The sequence below is a fragment of the Ascaphus truei genome, chromosome 5 (assembly GCF_040206685.1).
Source record: "Ascaphus truei isolate aAscTru1 chromosome 5, aAscTru1.hap1, whole genome shotgun sequence".
Lineage (NCBI taxonomy): Eukaryota > Metazoa > Chordata > Amphibia > Anura > Ascaphidae > Ascaphus > Ascaphus truei.
Genome location: NC_134487.1, coordinates 224,035,786 through 224,063,328, shown reverse-complemented (window position 1 = coordinate 224,063,328; position 27,543 = coordinate 224,035,786). Strand labels below are relative to the sequence as shown.

The 27,543-nt window shown below is 41.1% G+C and overlaps 1 protein-coding gene across 1 annotated transcript in view; it reads left to right on the top strand.

Annotated features, from left to right (window-relative positions):
• Window positions 1–27,543, top strand: part of LOC142495763 (RUN and FYVE domain-containing protein 1-like) — a 597,647-nt gene that overhangs the window by 283,760 nt on the left and 286,344 nt on the right. The window contains 1 exon segment of the mRNA XM_075601692.1: window positions 11,058–11,187. Coding sequence (XP_075457807.1) covers window positions 11,058–11,187 — 130 coding nt within the window.

Here is a 27,543-nt window from a genome sequence, read left to right as displayed (position 1 = left end):
AAAGATAGATTTGCTTCTGGAGACAATGTTAAATGTGGAGCAACGGATGCTACATATGGATTAACGGATGATACATATGGATCAACGGATGCTAGATATGGATCAACGGATGGATCAACGGATGGAGAAGATAGAGGCTGACATAGCGGGTATACATCATTTGCTCAGTGTTAATGCCCCTGTTTCCCCGACGCCGGAGCAGGGGGGTGACATGGATGTGATGAATGGGAGCATCGACCCCCTTCCATCACCAAGCGCACCCCCTCCACCAGGAGATGTTGTGTACATGTATGCCGTTGAGGAGGACATATTTCAAACAATCCAGGAGGAGCAAAATATAGGGAAATAAAAACAGAAAACAGTGCAAATATAAGTGCAGACGTTGAGACTATGATGAAATAATAATGACAATATCTTGGCTCTGCCGGTCTATCTACTCACAAGATGTAAGTGGTAAGTATGCAGTTGGCAGATTGGGCTGCCACCCCAGGTAGTAGCTGTGTATTGTGGATATCCCTCCAGGCTTATCTCGTCAGGGTAACCATGGTGTACATATGGGAGGAAACAAAGCTACATAGCGCGATCTGTCTTTTCAAAAACTTTATAAAATGAATATGAGCATATAAAATGTGCACTTACAATGTGCCAGAATTAAAAATGCATTTATCACAATCACAGTGATTCTAGGGTTTTTTTTCCGATCTCACCGCCTCCTCTCTGGCTCTGGATGTCAGCCGTCTGCAACCTGGAGCGCTCAGCTCCGTTTCTCCTCCGGCGCGTGTGACGTCACTGCTCAGTGGAAGGTACAGCTACGGATCTCTCACTAGACCAAAACACCACTCTACGCGTTTCGCCCAGCTCAGCAAGCTGTCGATGGCTTCGTCAGGAGTGTGTCACACTCTCCTGACGAAGCCATTGACAGTTTGCTGAGCTGGGCGAAACGCGTAGAGTGGTGTTTTGGTCTAGTGAGGGATCCGTAGCTGTACCTTCCACTGAGCAGTGACGTCACACGCGCCGGAGGAGAAACGGAGCTGAGCGTTCCAGGTTGCAGACGGCTGACATCCAAAGCCAGAGAGGAGGCGGTGAGATCGGAAAAAAAACCCTAGAATCACTGTGATTGTGATAAATGCATTTTTAATTCTGGCACATTGTAAGTGCACATTTTATATGCTCATATTCATTTTATAAAGTTTTTGAAAAGACAGATCGCGCTATGTAGCTTTGTTTCCTCCCATATGTACACCATGGTTACCCTGACGAGATAAGCCTGGAGGGATATCCACAATACACAGCTACTACCTGGGGTGGCAGCCCAATCTGCCAACTGCATACTTACCACTTACATCTTGTGAGTAGATAGACCGGCAGAGCCAAGATATTGTCATTATTATTTCATCATAGTCTCAACGTCTGCACTTATATTTGCACTGTTTTCTGTTTTTATTTCCCTATATTTTGCTCCCCCTGGATTGTTTGAAATACATCTTTCTACTTGGAACCCTGGAAACAGGTTCTACCAGAGGGTTTGAGCAGGGTTTATTATTTGAGCACTAATATCAATTTTTATTGCACTTGCACGTATCACTATTGTATGTATTTAAGTTGTTAGCGCCTTATATTCACTTATTCACAATATGTTGAGGAGGACATGACAACCCCGTCAAGACCACGCCAGGAGACAACACGGCGACCAAGACCGGAGGAAAGCTTCCTTCCAGACAACCTACCATCGCCCGTCGCCTCAAGCACACCCGCTCGCAGAAGACCTACATTCGCTCGCATCGATACGGTGCCCGACATCACCCTGTACGATCTGCCACCGACGCTCAGGGAGAAGTATAGGGTGATGAGTGCAGGTGCACCCCCCAAGTATGCCTTGTTACTTTTTAAGTACCATGTTCCCTACTCGTTGTACTGCGACTGGGCCTTGAAAGTGAACTACGACGGAAATCGCATAAAAAAGGCGCTTCCTGCCAATTTAAGAAAGAAAATTCGGGATGAAATGCGGTGCTTTTATCCAATTACAGATCCTGTAATAAAAGGCGTTCGAGACTGCATTAATGGCGTTTTGCGCCATGCAAGGAATCGAACATGGATGGACAATGTGGTGGACTTTATGGCTTAATCACGGGAACTGTAAGACTATACTGTTGTGCTGAACTGTGCTGTACATATTTTGACCTGCTGATCTTAAATAAAAGAGATGTTTTGACCTGCTGTACTGTATTTAATTTACTGCTTTAACTTGCTGTACACACACACACACACACACACACACACACACACACACACACACACACAGGACCTGCACAATTCCAGTCCCGGAGGGCCACAAACAGGCACGGTTTTCAAGGTTGTCCTGAAAACCGGGCCTGTCTGCTGCCCTCGAGGACTGTACTGGTGCAGTCCTGACTGACAGTTTTGCGCACCATCCCACTGTACTGTATACTGTATGTTTCTTTAATAAAGGAGATGTTGCGTTTTGTATACTGTATTTTATGAATAAAGATTTTTTTTAATCACAGGTAAGACCATACTGTTGTGCTGAACTGTATTGTCCATGTTTTGACCTGCTGTACTTAAATAAAGGAGATGTTGTTGTGTGTTTTTTAACTTGTATTTATACAGAAATGTTTTAACTTGCTGTACACACACACACACACACAGGACCTGCACAATTCCAGTCCCGGAGGGCCGCAAACAGGCACGGTTTCAAGGTTGTCCTGAAAACCGGGCCTGTCTGCTGCCCTCGAGGACTGTACTGGTGCAGACTGTTTTGCACACCATCCCACTGTATATGTTTTGACTTTAATAAAGGAGATGTTGCGTTTTGTATATTTTATGAATAAAGAATTTATTTTTAAAACATGTTACTGTAAACCATACTGACTGACTGTAAATGTTTTTACTTTCTATACATAAATGTTTTCACTACTGTAGCAGTAAACCATACACCTGTTGATGTTTTCAATTGCTGTGCACTTAAAATGTTTCTACATTGTACAGTATTTGTAAATAAATGTTTTTGTACTTACTCCACCAATAAAAGAACATGTTGATTTGTTTTACATTGTTCCATTGGCTCCTTTGCTACTGTAACAAAATACAGTGTTTCTAGAATGTACACTACTGTCCAGGCACACTGTACTGTATACTGTAGGCATGCTCAGTACAAGAGTATTAAACAAAATAGAAGACACATACAGTACTGTACTGTATGTACTGGCACTGTATAGAAGACACATACTGTACAGTATGTACAGTACTGTAATACATGTAGAATAAATGCATAGTTTTAATTTTTTCGGGTTTATTACATAGTATACTGTTTATAAAATGTATTGTATACTGTACGGCCGGAAAACATCAGCATACTGTTTCAGGTACAGTATTGTATCCTAATCAATAACAACGGCCACTAAACTGTAGACTCCGGTACGTGGCTTTTTAAATCCAATTCAGCAATGTGCAGGCATTGTTACACAAAGTGATATTATCCATCGAAATCCCTCCATTAGCCGCTTTCTTTTCTGAGGAAAAACAAAAAGAAAAGTTTTACTGTAATGGTCAGCCCCCTAAAGAAGTTTCCAGCCAGTCCCACCAATAATTTTCTCTGGGGGCGTCTCCTGTTCGCATGCGCCTACCGTGGATTTAATGACATGCATATGCGTTTCAAGAAGGTTCCAATGCGCATGCGCCTAGCGTTCCACCAATTGTTCAGTATCTGCAGTACAGTACTGTAGAAGCCGCTCAGCCAATGATATTGCTTACAGGAGAATCGCTTGACTTTTGAATCGCACCGATATTGATACTGTATTGTCAAAAAAAAAAAAACACAGAAAATAATACAGCAACAATACTCACCATAGAATTTCCCATTCAGCTGGCGCCGGCGCCGGTCCACTGCCAGCCCAGTGTTCTTGATCATCCACGTCGATAGTTTGCAGCGGGACTAGTCACCTGTAGTCAGCTGATGAGGCTGGAAATTGCTTAGGTACTGTACATGCAAGCTTGATCGAAACTGCACGCGAAATCCGGCTCAGGCTCAGGGTTGTCACTGACGGTGGGACCGTTATCGGATGCTGGTGCCGGTGCATTGCTTGGCAGCGACTGTCGTTTCTTAGTTGGTTTTAACACGACCCTTCGCCTTTTGCCGTCTGCATGATCATAGATACAGGAAAAAGCCGGTGATACATACCAATACCCTCCAACAGATTGTGGCTCAATATGATAAAAACAGGGATCGCTACATAACCTTTTCCTTATTGCACGCTTCCACGTATGAGGAGCTGGCGAAAATTTGTAAAAGTCATAGTTTTCGATAAAATACTGATAAATTTGAACAACTGTTGCCATCTTATCGTCTGTTGCATTAATCGCGGCCCATATCAAATACGCGTAACTTCTGTCGGGTTTTTGGAAAACGGGCTGCACTTGAACACTCATGGCGGGCGGCGAGTCTCTGGAGAATACTGTAACCGAAACTGGTCTTTGTCTTCCTTTAATATGAAAAGCCTAAATTGATACATTTTTGCAACCTCTTCCTTCAGTCTCAAGGCCAAGTTACAATAGCACACTGTGGTATCTTTTTTAAACGAAACACCTGCAAGTCGACACATTACTGAAGCGCATGCGCATTACAATTCATGAATATCTGCCATCTGGCGGACACGCGAAGAATTCTCAATAAACGCATCAACCGCGCGTCAACCGCGCATGACCCGTGGCTGAGAACGCAAAATGAATGCGGCATGCTCCAGGTGAAGTGCGTCGCATTCCAGGAAAAAGCCAGGGAAAAAACGGCGATGTGTTAGACTCATTTGCGCCGCAGCAGTACAAAAGATTTATGAATTTGTGAGTACACACCCTGTTGGATTTTGACAACTAAGAAAATACATTTTTTTCACAGACATATTGCACTATATTTTGAATGTTAATTTCATATACCTGCGCTCCCCAAACATCCAGACTATTTCTTTCTCATACCCTTGTGTCATAAAGCCTATCTCTCTCCATCTACATCTCCTCCCTCTCCCCACCTCCTCCCATCCCTTTTCCCCCTCCCCCTACTCACCTTCTCTCTCGTCTCCCTCCCTTTATCTCTCTCCCTCCCATCACTTTCCATTAATACCTTATGATGTCCCCAATTCTTTCTACCTTTCTCCCCCTCTCCAGCATTCTTGCTTTCTCCTCACATGTCAACTGACTTTCCCTCTTTCTCTCTTCGTCTGCTTTCTGTGTAAACTGTATAGTATTCTGATTCTCCTTAGCTGCCACCAGGCTATGCACATTATGATGTCACAAAACAAATACATAGCCTACTAGGTACAACACCCACTGGCTGACTTGCTTGTCAGAGAAATGTTAATCACTCTTATTAATTTGTTTAAATTATAAATTAAAAAAAAAAAACACTGAGATGCACACACCTAGGGTCCCCTTGATATGCCTGCAAAATTTCAGTTGTCTTTGTTTCATTGTCTTGGAGCTATGACCATGACAGACACAGGCTCTCTCTTTATTATTATAGATATGTTTATTGAATTTTCTTTTAATGTTGCGCACACCGTTTTACTCTCCTTTTTTACACATACATTTCTTTTATATTTTTTACACCTTTTTATATACATTTCTTTGTTCTACAAGAAGTCCCTTTTACACACTTTTTATTTATTTGCTCTGTTTTTTCCTTTTTATGGACTATGCTAATTTATTCAATTTTTTTTTATGCTATCAGTGATGGTACCAATCAATTCCCTATGATTCTCTTCCTGTTTTTACATGCCATAGGACAGTATCTTAACCCAGTACTGGAGAGGACGTTGGTTATTCCCAGCAGCACATGATACCCACATAATGAATAGAGTTGGTGCTATCGTTCAAAGGTTTTGAACACCCCAGTCCCCTCTTTTTTTAAATAATGCTATAATTTAACAAGAAAAGACACACACAGCGCGCACCAGGGAATAGTAAATACCCGTAAATAGAATATATAAATAAAATAATCCCAAAGCGGAATTAATGTAATAAAATGTTTTATTAAGAGGTCTTTCTAGACCATAAAAATAACCCTACACAAGACAAGCGGTTCCAGCACCGCTATAGTGAAGTAGTGTACACACCTACTATATATACATAACATACATACACTAAACACATACAGAGACTAACATGTCTCAAACACCACCAAACAGGCAACAAAACAACCAAGTAAAGTGAGATACCAATGCTGGGCGATATTACTGAACTAAGGGAGACAGACACTAACCAGAGAAGCGCGAGCAGGAGCCGCTCGCTGGCGCTTAAATGTCCAGACCGCACCAGCTGCAGAGATCGATACTGTCAAGGGAGACCAGGTCAAATACACCTTTATATTTAAGGAATCAGTCACAAGGCAAAACAGGCGGTAAAATAAATTGCGGTTTATTCGGATAAGACCTTCGGAAACACACAGAAATACAAGATACAGAGAATATACACACTTACGGGGGACTGGGGGAATGAAATCTAGCCCTTTTCTAGTTGCAAGGCGCCTGCTTCAGCAAAGGCTTACCTTGATTGGACCCTGGTTCTGGGCTCCTGGACACAAATCCAGCCTGCTGGCTAGGCCTTTCCTCCCCCATGCTTCTCTGTGTGAATACTGTAGCTCTTTCACTCAGAAGCACAGGTGAGAGGCCCAGCAGCAGCGTGTCTTCACATCGGGAAAACAGTGTGATGCATAGCTCACCACAAACGAGACGCGACCGTGGGGCTGAGGTAGAGAATTATTGCAATACACCTCCCACAACCATGGGGGCACGTCCAGAGTGTAGAATGGTCTTGTAAGCCGGTTCAAGGGATACAGAGTTCAGAGTAATCGTTATAACAAGTCAGGGTAGGAGAGAGCAGAATTGTTGGGGTACTTAGCTGAGGTCAGGAGTGGAGATATCAGCGTAGTCGTATAATGGATAGCCAGGGTCTGCGCAGGAGATTCCAGAGTAGTTGTACAAGCCAGGGTCAAAGCAGGAGAAACAGCGGAGTCCAGGTAAAAAGCAAGGGGTCAGGTATCAGGCAGGAAACAGACAGGATCGTGGAGAATAAGCGTCACACAAGGATTATGCTCAGCAATGACTAAGTATCCAAACAAGATACTTAAAGGGACCTCCCACCAATGGGAGGACTGCAGGAAGGCGCCCCGAAGGCTACTGGGTTAGGCCCTATTGCATAGCCTAAGAGGACGGCGAGGCAGAGTCCCGCAAACATGAACGCGCGCCGTGCATCACGGGCGCCTTAGCTGGCGAGCCGGTCGCACGTGCCACGGCACTCCCGGCACCAGGAGGTTGGAGGTGGGACCAGAGGATAGGTAGGCGGAGTGCAACCTAGTGACATGCTGGGTACTGTCCATGGAGGCGGGAAATGGGGGACCTGCGCACCAGAGACCGGGAGGCAGGGAGTCGATTGCGCGTTACCCGCGTGCGTACCAGTGCCATGATGCCCCTCCTGTGGGGGTCTGGATTCCGGAGGTGAGTTGCATTTGGAGGCAGGAGGGCAGATCCTCACAAACAGGCAGGCGAAAAAGAGAGAGAGCTGCTTTACTGCACACTCTTATATATGCTTGATTCATATCTAAATCATTGAGGGTCTGATAGCAAATTACAGCAGGGATTGAGATTAGGCATTCACTGATAGGAGGGATAAATTCAAAACTTGCCAATGGAAAACGTGTTTATGAGTTTTGACATACTGGGCCGTTTTTAGCCAGTCCCAGACCCCCTGCTGTCAAGGCTCCTATCCGTCTGGAGGAAACAAATTCAGATATCCTGTAATCCCCTCCCCTTGGCCATGTGCACAACCTACCTGGTTTTGCACGGGGAATCCAATTACTTGAGCCTTTTGCTTTGAAATGCTAATTACCTCCTTGAGCTATGGAATCTATGCAGACGAGCTGGCATCTTAAACACATAGTTACATAGTAGATGAGGTTGAAAAAAGACGTAGGTCCATCAAGTACAACCTATGCTAAATTTAGACAACAGATACTTTATCCTATATCTATACTTACTTATTGATCCAGAGGAAGGCAAACAAATCATCCAATGATATCTCATAAGGGGAAAAATTAATTCCTTCCTGACTCCAAGAATTGGCAATCGGATTTATCCCTGAATCAACATCCTTCCCATGTATACTTATTTGGTATATCCCTGTATATGTTTCCCATCTAAAAAGATGTCCAACTTTTTTTTTTAACAAATCTATTGTATCTGCCATCACAGTCTCCATGGGTAATGAATTCCACATTATAACTGCCCTTACTATAAAGAACCCTTTCCTTTGTTGCTGGTGAAATCTCCTTTCTTCCAACCTTAAGGGATGGCCCCGAGTCCTTTGTACTGCCCGTGGGATGAATAGTTATTTTGAAAGCTCCTTGTATTGTCCCCGAATATATTTTTATATAGTTATCATATCCCCTCTTAGACGCCTCTTTTCTAATGTAAATAAATCTAATTTAGCTAGCCTCTCCTCATAAGTTAGATTGTCCATCCCCTTTATTAATTTGGTGGCTCTTCTCTGCACTCTCTCTAGTTCCATAATGTCTTTTCTTAGGATTGGTGCCCAAAATTGTACTCCATATTCAATGTGTGGTCTTACTAATACTTTGTAAAAGGGCATACTTATGTTTACTTCCCTTCCATCCATTGCCCGTTTGATGCAAGATAGGATCTAGTTTGCCTTTGCAGCTACTGCATGACTTTGGGCACAATTGCTAAGCCTGCTGTTTACAAACACTCCTAAATCCTTCTCCATCAAGGATTCCCCCAATATATCTCCATTTAATTTGTAAGTCGCCTTTTTATTCTTGCATCCCAAATGCATAACCTTACATTTATCTGTATTAAACCTCATTTGCCATTTACCTGCCCACATTTCCAGTGTCTCCAAGTCCTTCTGAAGAGAAATTACATCCTGCTCTGATTCTATTACCTTACACAATTTAGTATCATCAGCAAAGATGGAGACTTTGCTCTCGATGCCAACCTCAAAGTCATTAATAAACAAGTTAAAAAGCAGGGGTCCCAGTACCGATCCCTGAGGTACTCCACTCACGACTTTAGCCCAACCTGAAAAAGTTCCATTTATGACAACCCTCTGTTGTCTGTCCTTTAACCAGTTTTCAATCCAGGTGCATATATTATTACTAAGTCCAATTTTCTTTATTTTGTACACCAACCTCTTGTGTGAAACCGTATCAAAAGCCTTTGCAAAATCTAAGTAGACCACTTAGAGGTTTTAGGACCACTTAGTGGTCGTGTCCCAGGATAATCCATCTATGGCAAACGAGTTTCCCTTATAGTAACAATTATTGGCCTAAAAATAGCTAAAGAGCCACTTATAGCCATACTGGGCAAACCTCAAGAAAATGTAGACAGACACATAGCAAAACTGGTGGCACATATCTTTATTGCCATAAAATGCGCCATTGCTAAAAACAGGAAATGTGCGGACCCTCTGTCTCTCCCCCTATCGTAAACAAAATATGAGACATAGCCTCTTTAGAAAAGATCACAGCCTATCTGGGGGGCTCTATACCCAAATATGAAAACATTTGGAACCCTTGGTTACAACACTCTGGGGCTAACCGCATAACTAATTTAACTATCGCACTATAAGCCAACGTGACCCAAACCAAAAAGACAAAGATGTGAATTATATTCAAGCTGAAACTAATTTGGTGATCACTCCACCCTAAATTTCCCCCCCGCCCCTCCTCCTCTTGGTTCTCTTCCCTGACCAACCCAATAAAAAATAAGAAGGCTTAAAAAATTAGAAACCTTCGCTGGAACTGGTTTTTACGTAACACGACTAGGCCATGGTGGACATCGGAGCAGTACATTTGTATTCATGCCATGTTTTCTTTTCATCCCATGTCTGTATAAAACAATATACAATGTAATTTGTTGTGTGAATGTATGTAATGCGAGATATCACCTTCTACCAATATAAACAAAGTTATAAAAAAAATGGATTGGACAACTCTTTGAAATCATAAAATAGAAAAATCTTGTAATAGTTAATTACTACAGAGTTTGTAGTTAGAATCAAGGACCATGTACATTTGTTACAAAGGACTGCAATATTGTTTCAAGGATTAATTTAATATATGAAATAATTATCAAGTATATATTATTCGGGCTGTGTTTCTGGAGTGAAATAACTCATAAGAGCCTTACTGTATTGAAACAATGATCAATATAACCCAATAGGGGCAATAGGAACTACTTCTTACCAAGACTTAAAAACCAAACTATGGGGCAGCTTTGAGGCATTTTTGAAAAGTATATGGGGACATTAAAAGACCAAATTAGAATCCAATAAGACTGTGTACCTGCTTTGATATTGGGCAGCTGATGCAACAATGCTCATAATTGAATTACAGAAAATGTTAAACATGAATAACAAGAATGTTGATCTCATAAAATGTGTATTTGTGCTCAAAACAAAGTAATATTGAATAACAAAGTATGATTTTCTGTAACTTCTCTATCTCTAAATGTCATCTTTCTGCAAAATGTTCATAAAGTAACCTTGTATTTGGAAAAAATGAAATATTTGTAATGACTAACAATGTAAGTGTCTTTTTGTAAATGTTGTTACCATAAATGAAAAATGTCATTTTCTTAATTACTTTGAAACTAAAGTAAAGTTTTCAATGTAACTGGAGTGAACATTTCTTGCTTTGGCAGACAGGATGATGTCATCCTGATGTAATTCCCCCTTCTCCGGTCAGAGCCCAAATGGGAAAGTGCGGCTGGAGGGCACTTTGCCAGTGGAAGTAAAGGGTATAGTAGGTCATTCTTAAACTTCAGAAAGCTATATCCTCCTAAGTTTCAGGCTCTTATTTTCAAACTGAAATTGACAAAATGTTTAGCGTTGTCTCTATTAATAGAGACATCAATATCAAATATGTCTTGGCATGCGTTCCCTTTAGAGGCAGGGGAGCTTGCCCTGATTCAGCTATAGAGACTGTATTAACAACATAGCTGTATAGTTCAGGTGTACCTCTCTTGTTTGAACAGCTCCGCTTTAGAGAAGGACTTGAAGTTTGAAAAGGAACAACACCAGAATCTTCAACAGGAGTTACAACACGAAAAAGATACTACTAATTCTCTACAAAATGAACTGAAACAGCTATCAAGTTTAAAAAAGATAAGTGTTCTCTGTTTTTTTGTGTGTTAATAGTACAGGTTAAAGTAGCAAATCCCCCTGGAATTCCAACATATATTTTGACCTGATATAATTTCTCTGGTTCAGATATTTAGAACTTTTTTGTTGCAAGTGTTAGAAGGAAAAAATAAAAGTAGAAGGAAAAAATAAAATGGGTGTAGGGTTGCCGATAACATTGCAGATTTCTATTGGATGTCGGAGTAAAGCAAACCCCAGCTCCATATTGTTTTTGTGCAGAAGAGACTTGTCCAGGACATTTAAAAGTCCTGGTAGTAACTAAAGATTGTGAAGTTCATGCTAAGGCGGCATGCAGGTCTTGTTCTATTGACAGAGAACCCAACATGCTCTGATATCTCAAAAATACTTCATAAATGATAAATAAAAGTAAAATTAGGTCAAAGAATGTCCATTGTAGGGGTAGGTGCTGTCTTTTCTTCAGAGAGGTGTCTTAGACCTCCTGTGATCCAAAGGGATTCTGTAGAAAAGGGGGAGTAGAAGAGGTACATACAGTGTAAAATAGTGTAAAACTTTTTAATATAAAATTATAGCAAGTAAAGTGTCAAAATGAAGAATTACCAGAATTAATCTTTAAAAAGGCATGTGAGAGAAGTCTGTGGGTTACCCCAGAGGGATAGACCCTCGGTGTCTGTCAGTATCCTGCTCTAAGAGGCCTGTATTCTTGAAGATGGCAGCTGCACCGGTGTCTGCTGTCCTGATGATGTTGGTATGATATCACTTGTGGAATTATATATATATATATATATATATATATATATATATATATATATACAGTGTTCGACAAACCTATACATTTGCTCGCCCCGTGCGAGTGGATTTAACCCCTGGGCGAGTAAATATTGGCCCAAGCAGCAAACGTTTGGTACTAGGTGGCGAGTAGATTTTTTTTGTGTGGCGAGTAGATTTTTTGGTGATTTGTCAACCACTATATATATATATGAACTAACAAAAACAAGAAAAAGCAGCGCCTCAATGGGTATAAAAGTGATAAATATCTTATATATAGTGTTAATAACAAATAACAATGTGATTAGTGGCAGTGCCTGCGTATAAAACAATAAACATATAATCAATAAAGTAACTTAAAGTCAACGCAGTACATATATGTGCAAAGAGAAAAAATTAAATAAAAATAAAAATTAAAAATTAAAAGGAAGTGAAAAACCAGTCCTTATATGAATTAGTTCGTCAATGATATTGATAACGTGGGTGCAGGGGGTCTCCAGCTGCTCTCGAGAGGATGAACCACATCCTATGGAATCTGTAGAGGAGAAAGAGAAGAGAGCGCACGCCCCATAGTGTGTAACTGTATATTTAATAATGGGAAGGAGGAAGGGGGGGGAAGGAATATCACTCACAAGGGTAAGGAAATTAAAAGCATGTCGTGCATAAATCACCACCATCCGGTATCTTTGCTTGTCTCTGATGTCCGTCAATCTCTGGATAATGGAGGATCAGTGATCATCAGGATGTTTCCAAGCGTGGATGAAGTGTACCGGAATCGGGTTGGAGTCCTCAGAGAATCTCCTAGCTGTTTGGCCTCAAGCTGTTAGACGCACGAACCGGCCTGTTCATGCGCAATGTGATGACGTAATGTCCGTACGTGACGTATTGCGTAATGACGCTCCCTGACGCGTTTCGTCACTCTCGGGCGACTTTTTCAAAGGGTGATGGGAAGGGGCTGAACTCATGAAGTATATATACATATTTGGTATCATAGCAACCCGTAAAACAGCTGAATGGCATGTTACATTAAAGAAGACTTAATCAACTATTAAAAACCACGATGGTGACTGTACATATACACTGGCGACACACTTTATTCGAGCTCGGCTAGTCCCACGAATTCGGGTATACCCGGGTGTATTGAGGTTTGTGACTGTTTTCTGCCCGAGTGCATTGAGGTATTTTCCAGGCAGGGATTGAAGCATTTTATTCCCGCTGGCTGCAATACTGCACAGTATATATATATATATATACTGCATTACAATTCATGAATTTATGCCATCTGGTAGACACGCGAAGCATTGCAGCCTATTAAATCCTAATCATTATCATTTAACAGATCAGCCGCCCGTCAGCCAGGCATGAACCCAGGCTGGGAAGGCAAACGCAACGGGGCTTGTCAGAGGTGAGGAGCGGCGCATTCCAGGTATCTGCCAGGTACATACTGGGTATTTGCTCGAATAAAGTGTGTCGGTGCAGTAGTAATAAAAAGATTAAATCATCAAATTATATATATATATATATATCAGTGGGCTTAACTTAAATTATGTGTATTACAAAGAAAATAGACATATACTAATAAATAATGCGATGGAGAACGTATCACTGCAATTTAAGGAAAAATTATATAATTAATGAATAAATGTATAATTAAATATATATTCTTAATAATTTTGACTATAAATGAATTGTATATATATAAATATATGTACAGATCTCTCTATAGTGGTTTCCAAAAATTGATGTGGATTTTCATAATCTCTATACTGAAGGTTATATCAGAGACTCAATATTGGCAACACAGTATATTAAACAATGCGGTCAGAATGGACTAAAACTCTATATACTCATTATTACAAATTGATTGAATAAAATCCATTAATTAAAACATTAATTACAAAACATAAAATAAAACACAGAATGAAATACATTGATTACAAAACAAGGAGATGAATGGAGAGGTAGACATATACCAAATATTTAAAGCATAATCAATAGGTATACCCATTTTCATATCTGAACACACATACATATATATGTACATGTATACACGTAATTACATACACACACATACATAATACATGCACCAATGTGACAGAAACATATTATATATTGTTATTTGGGCAAATCATATCAAGATAAGAGGGAGAGAAAGACTACTGTATGTGAACTTAAAGTGAATAATATTACTTCGCTAATGTGTTAAGTGTACAATTGATAAAATGTAAACACAGTGTTAGAAAAGTGTGTGTATATGTGAATATGGAATACCATATGAATTTAATGTATAATAACTATTAAACTAAGTTTTATGTTCAAACGTGAACGTGTGTGAAGATTTACTAAGTGATATGTGGATCAGGAAAGATCAGGAAAAGGTCTAGGAGAGACCTGGACAAATGGATGACAGAGGACTACAGAGGAGATTAGAAACCAGGGAGGGTATACACATCCGAAGGAATCAGACCAACGTGCTAACATCAAGACATTCATTTAGTCCACCAGGGCTCAAGGTGCCCAACTGGTGGATCCAAAATGTTTCCCGTCTACAGAGGGTCTTGAATCGATCGCCCCCTAAAACACTAGGAGAAATGCTCTCAAATCCCATGATAGTCATGGTCTTGGGATCCTGATTATGACTGGATTAAAAGTGTCGTGAGATACTATGTGTATTTAATCCTTTTATGACATTTCTCCTGTCATAGTAGATGCATTACATGCAGACACATTCTAAATAAATCACAATTTTCTTCAGCTAGCAGAGGGACTACACATCTCATTACAAGTTATATTAACTGTTTAAGTACCTACATCATTTATCTTATTCAGTGTGGTTGCGGTCAACAATATGTTGGTCGCACCACTAGGTCCTTGGGTACTCGCTTCCTGGAGCACAGGAGAAATGTCATAAAAGGATTAAATACACATAGTATCTCACGACACTTTTAATCCAGTCATAATCAGGATCCTAAGACCATGACTATCATGGGATTTGAGAGCATTTCTCCTAGTGTTTTAGGGGGCGATCGATTCAAGACCCTCTGTAGACGGGAAACATTTTGGATCCACCAGTTGGGCACCCTGAGCCCTGGTGGACTAAATGAATGTCTTGATGTTAGCACGTTGGTCTGATTCCTTCGGATTGGGTATACCCTCCCTGGTTTCTAATCTCCTCTGTAGTCCTCTGTCATCCATTTGTCCAGGTCTCTCCTAGACCTTTTCCTGATCTTGGTAGCTGGCACTTGTTACATGTGAAAGTATATTCACTTATAATCATCATGTGTTTATACACTGTCCTGTTCTATTAAATTTTAGGACACATTAATTTTAATATACATCCCCTACAATATATGTACACATATGTTTTTCATAATATATATCAATTCTAATATGTCAACACATATCACTTAGTAAATCTTCACACACGTTCACGTTTGAACATAAAACTTAGTTTAATAGTTATTATACATTAAATTCATATGGTATTCCATATTCACATATACACACACTTTTCTAACACTGTGTTTACATTTTATCAATTGTACACTTAACACATTAGCGAAGTAATATTATTCACTTTAAGTTCACATACAGTAGTCTTTCTCTCCCTCTTATCTTGATATGATTTGCCCAAATAACAATATATAATATGTTTCTGTCACATTGGTGCATGTATTATGTATGTGTGTGTATGTAATTACGTGTATACATGTACATATATGTATGTGTGTTCAGATATGAAAATGGGTATACCTATTGATTATGCTTTAAATATTTGGTATATGTCTACCTCTCCATTCATCTCCTTGTTTTGTAATCAATGTATTTCATTCTATGTTTTATTTTATGTTTTGTAATTAATGTTTTAATTAATGGATTTTATTCAATCAATTTGTAATAATGAGTATATAGAGTTTTAGTCCATTCTGACCGCATTGTTTAATATACTGTGTTGCCAATATTGAGTCTCTGATATAACCTTCAGTATAGAGATTATGAAAATCCACATCAATTTTTGGAAACCACTATAGAGAGATCTGTACATATATTTATATATATACAATTCATTTATAGTCAAAATTATTAAGAATATATATTTAATTATACATTTATTCATTAATTATATAATTTTTCCTTAAATTGCAGTGATACGTTCTCCATCGCATTATTTATTAGTATTCTGTATGTCTATTTTCTTTGTAATACACATAATTTAAGTTAAGCCCACTGATATATATATATATATATAATTTGATGATTTAATCTTTTTATTACTATATGTACAGTCACCATCGTGGTTTTTAATAGTTGATTGTCTTCTTTAATGTAACATGCCGTTCAGCTGTTTTAGGGGTTGCTATGATACCAAATATGTATATATACTTCATGAGTTCAGCCCCTTCCCATCACCCTTTGAAAAAGTCGCCCGAGAGTGACGAAACGCGTCAGGGAGCGTCATTACGCAATACGTCACGTACGGACATTACGTCATCACGTTGCGCATGAACAGGCCGGTTCGTGCGTCTAACAGCTTGAGGCCAAACAGCTAGGAGATTCTCTGAGGACTCCAACCCGATTCCGGTACACTTCATCCACGCTTGGAAACATCCTGATGATCACGGATCCTCCATTATCCAGAGATTGATGGACATCAGTGACAAGCAAAGATACCGGATGGTGGTGATTTATTCACGACATGCTTTTAATTTCCTTACCCTTGTGAGTGATATTCCTTCCCCCCCCCTTCCTCCTTCCCATTATTAAATATACAGTTACACACTATGGGGCGTGCGCTCTCTTCTCTTTCTCCTATATATATATATATATATATATATATATATACATAGTGAGTGTCCTTACAGAACTGCTTCAACTCAGTGACATTTGATGGCTTCCTTGCATGGACAGCTCGCTTCAGGTCCTACCACAACATTTTGATGGTGTTTAGGTCCGAACTTTGACTAGGCCTTTCACTTCAACTCACAGACAGATGGCCTGACAATCTCCTCTAGAATATTCTGATACAATACAGATTTCATGGTTGTGTCAATGGTGGCAAGCCGTCCAGGTCCTGAGGCAGCAAAGCAGTCCCAAACCATCACACTCCAACCACCATGCTTGACGTTTGGGATGATATTGTTCTTGTGTTCGAACGCAGTGTTTGATTTTTGCCAAACTTAACATTTCTCATTGAGGCCAAAAATGTTATATTGGCTGCACAAGCATGATTCTTCTCGCCTGAAACTGTTTCCCCACACTTTGGTACTGTACTGCGATTTACAGGGACATTCAATGACATAAACCAGGGGTGAGCAAACTTCCCACTGCGCCCCTATGCCTGCTCGAACCCCCCCCCCTGGATCGTCTCCGGCATCAAATGATGCAGCGAGGTCATGTGCCGTCCCTTGACACCGCTGCGTCATTTGACGCTGGGTTTCTATGGCGATGCGTCGCCCCCCAACACCAAGGTAAGGAAATTTACAGAGGCCTCACGTGGTCCCCCTGCATTTAATTTAAATGCCTTCTGGGAAGCGCGGGGCCTCTGTAATTGCCATGCACCCCTGACATAAACAATGTGATCAGTGCAGCAGTTGAAGAACTACTTGATTGGGTAAGTGTTGCCAGTCGAGTTTGAGGTGACAAATTTATTGTTTGATCCAGTATATAAAAATAGCACTTATGATGCATTTGTATGTTGCAGAAATGTCTGCAACCCTGTCTTTCTCCATTATCGCTTAGTGCTTTTACTGGAGCTAGGGATTCTGCGTAATGACATGCAAATGAGCACAGTGTGTCAATTTTTACTAGTTTAACATGGACCCCTATGAGATTACACTGGCGACACACTTTATTCGAGCTCGGCTAGTCCCACGAATTCGGGTATACCCGGGTGTATTGAGGTTTGTGACTGTTTTCTGCCCGAGTGCATTGCGTTATTTTCCAGGCAGGGATTGAAGCATTTTATTCCCGCTGGCTGCAATACTGCACAGTATATATATATATACTGCATTACAATTCATGAATTTATGCCATCTGGTAGACACGCGAAGCATTGCAGCCTATTAAATCCTAATCATTATCATTTAACAGATCAGCCGCCCGTCAGCCAGGCATGAACCCAGGCTGGGAAGGCAAACGCAACGGGGCTTGTCAGAGGTGAGGAGCGGCGCATTCCAGGTATCTGCCAGGTACATACTGGGTATTTGCTCGAATAAAGTGTGTCGGTGCAGTATGCCTGCCGTATTACACAACCTTTCAGCATAGCCTTGGTTCAATCCATGAATTCACAAGTGGTGCAAATTTTGTGTCCACATTTAAAGCACCTGTTCGGTTTTGGTGGTGTGAACGTAGAAAAGCATCACAGGGCACTTCGGATTTTTATAACTATTTATTAGCCAATTTTTAAAGCAACGTTTCAACCTGAAGTGGTCTTTATCAAGTGAGAAAGTGGCACCATGCCACTTTCTCACTTGATAAAGACCACTTTAGGTCGAAACGTCGCTTTACAAATTGGCTAATAAATGGTTATAAAAATCTGAAGTGCCCTGTGATGCTTATCAACATTCATGTACCTTGGATCACCCACAGGCTATGCCTATTTGCAGGAGCACCGGTAACTATATGTTTTACATTTTATGTTGTGCAGCAGATTTCTCTATTTTGCGGTTTTGGTGGTAGCCATGATAATTTGTTTGTGAACGGTTGGAGCTAACATGTTTTTTGTTTTTCTTGACGATGACTGTGGGATTTTCCAAAAATGTCACCCTCAAGAAGACATCACCTCTAAAGATTTTCCAATGTTTTTTTTTAATAATGTTATTAATTTGTTTTGCTCCCTCATTATATTTGATATTAAATAAAGGCATTGCCAATGTTTTTTTAGTGTGTTATTTTTGTTTGTAATAGGTGATCCCTTGGGTTTTTCTTCTGCTTTCTTAAAATAATTTCCCACCAATTTCAGATCGTATTTCTTTTCTGCAAAATATTCTTTCAAAATGTGTGGACCTTTAATGAAATCTGTTTCCCTTGAGCAATCGACATTGTAAAATAATTCTTCCTCCAGAAACGATAACTGGGTCTTACTTGAGTAGTGGGTAAAGGAGAGGTCCCACTGCAATTGAGGGGATATACAAAGAGGTCTAGGCCAGATATATTGACCATATTGTTTTTATTTGAAAATAAGATATATCTCCTCCACATAATGAGGTAAACCCTGTATTGGTTATTATTCCTGATGAAATTCTCCTCCCAAAATCCTAGAAAAAGGTTAGCGTAACTGTTTTTTCGAAAACGAGATGTGGAAAAGAGTTACTCAGTGCACTCCCTTTCCAAACATTTTATGGAATTTCATAACAAGAATCCATCCGGCATGCTACTTAAAGGCATACAGTAGAAGTAATAACCAGTTCTAATAATAATTCATGGTTACATTAAATGATATGGGTTATACATTATATTTAAAGACATTGCAACAGTAACAGACCATCTTAACATATGAGACCGCTTTAGTTTTGAAAGAACTTAGACCGATGGCAGCTTTGAGAGTCTCGGGTAAATTGTTCTAGTTATGAGGTGCACGGCAAGAGAGGAGCAGATAAATTATTTGTTGAGCCTTGGGACCGTGAACAGTCTTTTGGAGTCACATCTCAGGTGGGCTTGTGGTAGGGTCGAGGATCTTGCTCAGATAGGCAGGTAGTATTTGAAAACAAGACAGGAAAAATATACTTTGCGCCTAGACTCTAGTGATAGCCAATCTAGTTCTTTGAGCATTTCGCAGTGATGTGTGTTGTAGTTACATTGTAGGACAAAGCAGCATATTGAGTTGTAGAGGGTGTCTAGTTTGCTATGGTGAGTTAGGGGGGCTGTACCATATACTATATCCCCCTAGTCTATAATTGGCATCTGCTGTGCAATGCGCTTTCTGACCAGCTGGCTAAGGAAGGATTTGTTCCTATAAAGTACACCTAGTTTGGCATAGGTTTTGGATGTCAGGGTATCAATATGCAACCCAAATGTTAAATGGGATTCAAACCATATTCCAGATATTTAAAACTAGTGGCATAGGCTAGACCGGTGTTGGTTCTGATCTGTAGCTCCACCATCGTTAGCTTTAGAAATGTAGCCTTGGTCCCAAATACCATTGTTATAGTGTTTAAAAGAGTTTGTTTTCTGAAATACAATTTTCATGTCTCAACAAATCAGATTGAAGTACGTGTCCAAAGTCAGAGAGGCTACGGCTGCGTGTATATAAGTGTTCATTTAAGCTGCAGGTAGATCATTAATGTAGACTGAAAAGAGTAGGGCACCTAGAACAGGGGCTTGACGGGCACCACAGGTAATATCTAAGGAGTTGGAGTTAGAGGCTGAGATTGACACTTGTTGGGATCTACTTGATAAGTAGGAGTGAAACCAGTTTAAAGCGTGTTCCGCTATTCCAGAGCACTGGAGCTTGTTTAACAAGATAAACTAATCAAAAGTATCAAAAGTATCAAAAGCCTTTGCAAACTTTAGGAATATTGCACCAGTAAGTTGTCCCAGTTCCATTCCTCACTGGATCTCATTGCAAACTTTTAGGTGGGAGTCTTAGGGATTAAGGTTTTAGGAATAAGGCCTGTAAACAAAATAGATTTGGGAAGCAAGCAGTGTGGCAGTGGGTGGGGCACAGAGTCGTAGGAACTTTTTGCAGTAGGTCAGGTCCACATTGGCAGCTTAGTTTTTATTTGAGGAGCATTTGTGTAATCTCCTCTCCAGATACTGGGTCAAATTGAAAATTGTGGGCAGTGTTGGAAGAGGGTGGGGCTATAGGGGTTCTCCCAGATTGAGCTTCATGTTTGTAGTTCGGGTTACGCTTTGCTAATAGGGAAATAGTACACCACACAAAGTATTCATTGAATGCGTTTCCAATGTCAGTGGGATTTGTTAGAGTAATATCATCCTTTTTGATGTTAGATGGTTGTTGATAGCTAGAAGGCTGGAATATATTGAGGACCTTCCAAGAACTTTGCTGTATTTTGTGATTTGGTGACGATTGTCAAAGTAATATTGGGTTTTTGCGTGTCTTGTTTGCTTTGTTCATGTATGTCGCAGGTATCTATAGTTATTAAGATCCTTGGTAGTGCCAGTTACTTTTTATCTTTTCCATAATGTCAGCCATAAAATGGTAAAGCGCAATAAGGTCGATTGAAACCAATGGAAGATGGGCCCTCTGTACTCTTATTCTGCATAGCGGAGCATGGGTGTCACAGAGTTTTAAGTGCTGAATCAGGGTCAGGTATCAAGTTAATTCTGTACCAACAACAGTTGGAAAGATCAGCCAGAAACTGTTGTGAGTTAAAGTTTCTTAACGGTCTAGTGAGTAGAACTTCAGGGCTTAATTTGGGTGGTCTGATTTTCCTTACATAGTACACTATTGCATGGTCACTGAAAATGTCAGGTAGGATACCAGAGGATTGGATTCTGTTGGGACTAGAGGATAGAATCCAGTCTATCAAGGAATGGTTGTGAGATTTTAGGTTTGTCTGTGTGGGCTGGGACATTAATTAGGTTATGTTAAGTGACTTGAGTTGTCTGGATTTTGATGTTTTTAGAGTCAAGCCAATTGAGGTGAAAGCCCCAAGAACTAATACTGTAGCTCACACTTCCCATTCAGAGAGGGGTGGGTGGTAGATGCTAGCTATACAGTATGAATGGACATCGAGAAGGCAAGTTTTATAAATTAAATTTCAAAAGAGGGTGGGTGTCATAGGAGACCAAGACTTATGCACACATTAATACCGAGATTCTAGACTGAGCACACAAGATGAGTAAAATAAATTGTAATTTATTTATTTTCAGACAAACACACAAATCTTACACAATTACACTTCAAAAAACACTTACTGGGTACATTGAAACTAAATCAAATGTCCTTGAAATAAAACAAAGTCTCTGGGCACCCCTGCACGCATGCAAGTGGGTGCGCAAATTGATCCGGGTAACAGTTACTGGCTAGGGGCACAAGTTGCCACCCCTATATCTCCACCAAAAGGACAAAGTTTGTTCAGTCCTTACAGGGTTCGTTCGGGAACCCTTAACTCTAATGAATTCCAGAAGAGAGTGCAAATCTTCGTTATGATGTAGGTTAACCCTTCACACCATGGAACCGCTGACGCTAAACCTTGGATGTTTCTTGGTAAAATCTTAGATGAATCTGCTAGGGACTGGCCACCAGGCATTTTTATAGGGTTACGGGTCCTATACCTAACATGCACAACCAATCCCGCCCGTGGGAACATTTCTCCCACCTATCCCTGACTTGCCAGTACCTTGCAAAGAGGGCAGAAGTTGCTTCCAAGTTTGCACGGAGCATGTGCTAACTTCACACCTGAGCTCCTAGCATACCGGGTCCAACCCCTTACCTGGCGACATTAAGGACAGGGGTGTGGCTACATACTTCCATACTTCCCAACGGTATCTGGTACTTACAATATCCCGGCCATTCTAATACCTAGGATCTCTGAGGCTTTTCAACTGCGAACTTCTCATAGACACTGAGGCACCAACTGTGCAGGGTGACTCTGAAGTACGGAGATGAAAAATCCCTCAGCTCATTCACCCTTAACATATTTACATGTTAAAGGGTTTATTACCGGGCTGACAGAAAAAGTTTCCTGTCCTTACATTTAAAACCATCACTGAAACACATATTATTCTTTATATGTGGTTTCTACCTTTACAAACAATATAAAACAAATATGTATGTGTGTCATATTTTTTCAGCTAATTGGGATTAAAAAAATTAGATTGCTAGCTCACTCCTAGCGCAAGTTAGCCACTTAATTGGACGGGCTGTGATGTGGTCTGCGGTTTGACCTGGTTCCCACATCAATACATTCAGCTTAAGTGGCTAACGAGATTGGTGGATACATTTTGACAGAAAAGCACTTCAGCTAGACCGCAAACCACTTATCCAATTGACTTTGCGGTTTAGAGGTCTACGGGTTAGGAAGTGATATCTATACTTCAAAGTGGCCACCCATTCATAGGCACGCTTCTTCACTTAGCGCTTGGGTCAGCGCTAGAAGCTCCCCCTTATGTCACAGATATAGTTGGCACATTTTCATTCATTCATTCCACAGCAGCTAGCCGCTAAGCTGCAAAATAAGGACAATAAAGGTAGTGTAGGGGAAAACATGTTATGATGGGGACTATACAGTGTAACCCCTTCAGTCCCAACAGGGATTCGGGTTAACCAGCCGGGCATAATACCTTTTTAATTGGCCTGGTTAACCCCCTCCCACCACAGTGGGCTTGGGTGGCAAGACTCCCTAACATCTTAGTGGTTCTTTACATGTGTTATATCTCTCTGTCTCTATCTATGTTTGCATATCTATATCCATTATGTTTGACCTGTGATTCTGTAGTTCCTGCATTTTCTTTATCCTTCACATGCCACTTAAGCTTTGCACTGGTGATATGAGGGCAGCTAGTCACTGTCTTACTACCTCTGTCAAGTACATAACCCTATTAAGGGTTAATTCACTCATGAACCTTTAAATTGTCCTCTGTATGAGCCCCATGACACATGCTCCTAAGGAAGCAAAAATTAGTCTTGTGAAATGCTTTGAGCCTACACACGTAGCTATCCAGCTTCCTTCTGCCTTCTGAAGCAATCACTGTGACCCATACCTCGGGATTCCAGAAGTAACGTCATTCCGATGTCATCAGGATAGCAGATGCTGGTGCAGTTGCCATCTCTAAGAATACAGGCCAATTAGAGCGGGACGCTGTGCAGGAGACACAGTGGGTTCATTATGCTGGTGTAACCCATTGACTTCTCTCACATGCCTTTTTACTTCTGGTAATTGTTCATTTTGCCACTTCACTTGCTATCATTTTATATTTAAATGTTCTATACTATTAGGGGCTCTCTATGTGCTCCTCTACTCCCCCTTTATTACAGGTCTGAAAGAATTGATGAGGCTGATGTTACAAAATATACAGGACCCCTATAAACTCATATTGAACGCCCAAAATTACCACAACATATATATATATATATATATATATATATATATATATATATATATATATATATATATATATATATGCGTATAAGTGTCAAACAGGAGTGCTACTGAGCATGGCAATATATATTTAAACAGGAAAGAAGGATCCAGCGCTCCACGGTTTTCTAAATAAAGTAAATTTATTGTGCCACACAACGTTTAGACCAATAGGTCTTTCTCAAGTGACTACGCATACACCAAATGAGGATATACCCAGTACGTATATCCTCAACCATAAACAAAACAACAGGTGAAAACAAGTAAAAAATCACCCCAGCCGTCCCCAATCCGTCTCCCCTGATCAGTCCTGTCATCATTCTGTGCCACAACAGTTCGTGAGAGTCTTCTTTTGGTTTCTTGGTCTTCATCCAGTTTTTGTGTTCCAATGATGTTAACCTCTCTTATGCGCATGCGCCGTCAGCGCTTGCGTTCCAGTGCCATCTTCTTCTATATGCCGGCCAGGTCTGACGTCTGCCACTGCATCTGGATTGGTTCTCCTGTCCTCGCGATACTTCGGGGGCTGCTCACACATCGTGAGTTGTAGGCCTTCCCTCTCTCTGCGTCGCTGGTTAGGTTATCCTCCTGCGTCCTCCGTCGCCATGGTTTCTTTGTCGTCATTCTGGTCTTCAGCTCTCCTCCTGTGTATGTTGGCTATTCTTCCATGTCTCTCAGTGTGCAATATAAGTCCTTGATATGCATAGAAAAAGTTTTTTTATGTGTGATCAGGGGTGACATTCAATAATGTGAACCAGTGTAAAAAAGTAGTAAGTGCAAAAAAACATGTATTAAAAACTTTGGAATACTTGTCAGTCTGTTCTGAAGCTTACTCACATATAAGGCAATATCACCAACAGCAGCCATGCAACCTGAAAACACTTCCATCTCCTATTAAGAAAACAGTTTAATGATATGTAATCGTTTAACCCTTTAGGGTGAACTGTATCTAAAGTGTATGTCCAGTATGTCTCTCGTTGTAATAAAAGTGTATTAATATCAATGCCTGTTGCTTTTCTTTTTACATGCTCTATGGCCATTAAACAAAGGGATGAGACTGGATGTTTGTGGTCTGTACAGTGGTCAATAAAAACAGTATTTTCTGATTTATTGTTGATCCTGCTTTTATGTTCAATAAATCTAGTCTTTAGACTCCTGTTTGTTTTACCCACATATAAAAGACCACAGGGGCATTTAATGATATATACAACTTGTGTGGTAGTGCAGGCAATGCGTTTGTTAATTTTAAATTTTGCACCACTTCTTGTGTGACAAAATACATCACCTGTCATTAAACTATTGCATACTGAACAATTAAAACACTTATAGCAGCCTGGTTTTGGATCACTAAGGAAGTGTGAACCCACATAATGTTCCTTTTTATCTGCTTTTATCAGAATATCCTTGATGTTTTCTCCTCTTTGATAGGCAAATCTAGGTGTTTCCTTACAAATTTGGCCTAATGTAAGATCTGTTTGAAGAATCTTCCAATGTTTTTGTATGGTTTGTTTAACAAATCTACTTACAGTGGTATATTTGCTGACAAAGGTAATTTTTTCTTCACTATTCACTGGTCTATTCTCCTATAGTGGTTCCTTTCTCAAAGATTTTTCCACTATAGAAGCTTTATGTCCCCGGTCTGTGAACCTTGTTTTATTTCTTTTATGGTTCTAGCTAAGTGCAGAGGCCTGTCAACAATTTTCCCCGCCCTTATTTTTTGTGAATAGGGTAACATTCTCTTTAGGGAGTCTGGATGGAAGCTGGAACCATGTAATGTGGAATTTCTATCTGTAGGTTTCCAGAATAGATCTGTATGCAACTCATGCCCATCATATGTAATCAATATATCTAGGTATGATATCTGTGACCTATTCCAATTTTTAGTAAATTTAACTGGCGTAGGTGATTCTGCCAAGTATGTAAAAAACTCAATTAATTCGTTTTCAGTTCCCTCCCAGATAATAAAGAGGTCATCTATATAACGACAGTAAAAGAGCATCTTCCTAAAAAATTGTGTGCCATAGATGTGTTGTTCCTCAAAATGGGACATATATAGATTGGCATAAGATGGAGCTACATTGCTCCCCATAGCGGTTCCTGTCGTCTGCAAGTAGAAATTTGTCTCAAACTTAAAATAATTTTTATGTAAAATAAAATGTAATAGGAGCATGATATAGTCAGTTGGTGGACCTTCTGTGTGACTCGTTTCTAATTTCTCTCTGACCACATTTAAGCCTTCTGTGTGAGGGATGATCGTATAGAGACTGGTGACATCCATGGTCACCAGTAATATATATCATTAAACTTAATGGACCTGATTTTATTAAAAAAATCAAATGTGTCCCTAATGTATGATCTTCCCTCTATCACTAATGGTTGTAAGAATGTATCTATAAACATGGACAATGGTTGATTGATGGAGTTAGTGGCCGATATAATTGGTCTGCCTGGGGGGTTGTGTAGACAAAGCATGTCAAACTCGCGGCCCGCGGGCCGCATGCGGCCCACAACGAGTATCTGTGCGGCCCACAACGAGTATCTGTGCGGCCCAGCCAATGTGTCCCGGTTACGGCGGCGGTGAGGAGGATGCGGCAGCTGGTAAGTATTCTCTGTGTGAGTGAATGCTGCCAGGGGATTGGATGAAGGGCCGCATGAGTTTGAATGAAGGAGGCGTGGCTTAGAATGCCTGCCGGGATGCAGGGGATTGGTCGCAGGCAGGTCAGAGGAAACCGGGGGCAGGGCTTCCGCTTTCCGCTTTCCGCTCACCCCCCTTGCCGCTCACCCCCTTTGCTGCTCACCCCCTTTGCCGCTCACCCCTTGGCGCCCCCCCTTGCACCCTTGGCGCTCCCTTTGCCCCCGGTCTGCGTGGTGCGGGAGATGGGCGTGGAGGCGGGTAGTGGTGGTGCGCGATCGCTGACAGGCGGTGGGTGCAGCGGGAGGCTCAAGAAGCAGGCCTTTCCTCTGTCCCCCCGTGTGTGTGTGGGTATGTGTGTGTGTAGGGGGGTGTGTGTGTGGTGGGGTGTGTGTGTGTATGGGAGGAGGAGTATGTGTGAGTGTGGGGGGGAGTGTGTGTGTGTGTGTGTGTGTGTGTGTGTGTGTGTGTGTGTGTGTGTGTGTGTGTGTGTGTGTGTGTGTGTGTGTGTGTGTGGCGGGGTGTGTGTGGCAGGGTGTGTGTGTGAGGGGGAGTGTGTGTGGGGGGTGGGGGGGAGTGTGTGTTTGTGGGGGGGGGAGTGTGTGTGTGTGTGTGTGTGTGTGTGTGTGTAGGGGGGGAGTGTGTGTGGGTGTGAGTGGGGGGGGCGGGGTGTGTGTGTGTGGCGGGGTGGGGGGGTAAGTGTGTGTGTGTGTGGGGGGGGGAGTGTGTGTGTGGGGGTAGTGTGTGTGTTGGGGGGAGTGTATGTGGGGGGGAGTGTGTGTGTGGGGAGTGTGTGTGGGGGGTGTGTGTGGTTGGGTGTGGGGGGGAGTGTGTGTGGGGGGGGGGCGAGAGTGTGTGGGGGGGCAGAGTGTGTGTGTGTGTGGGGGGGGAGAGTGTGTGTGTGTGGGGGGGGAGAGTGTA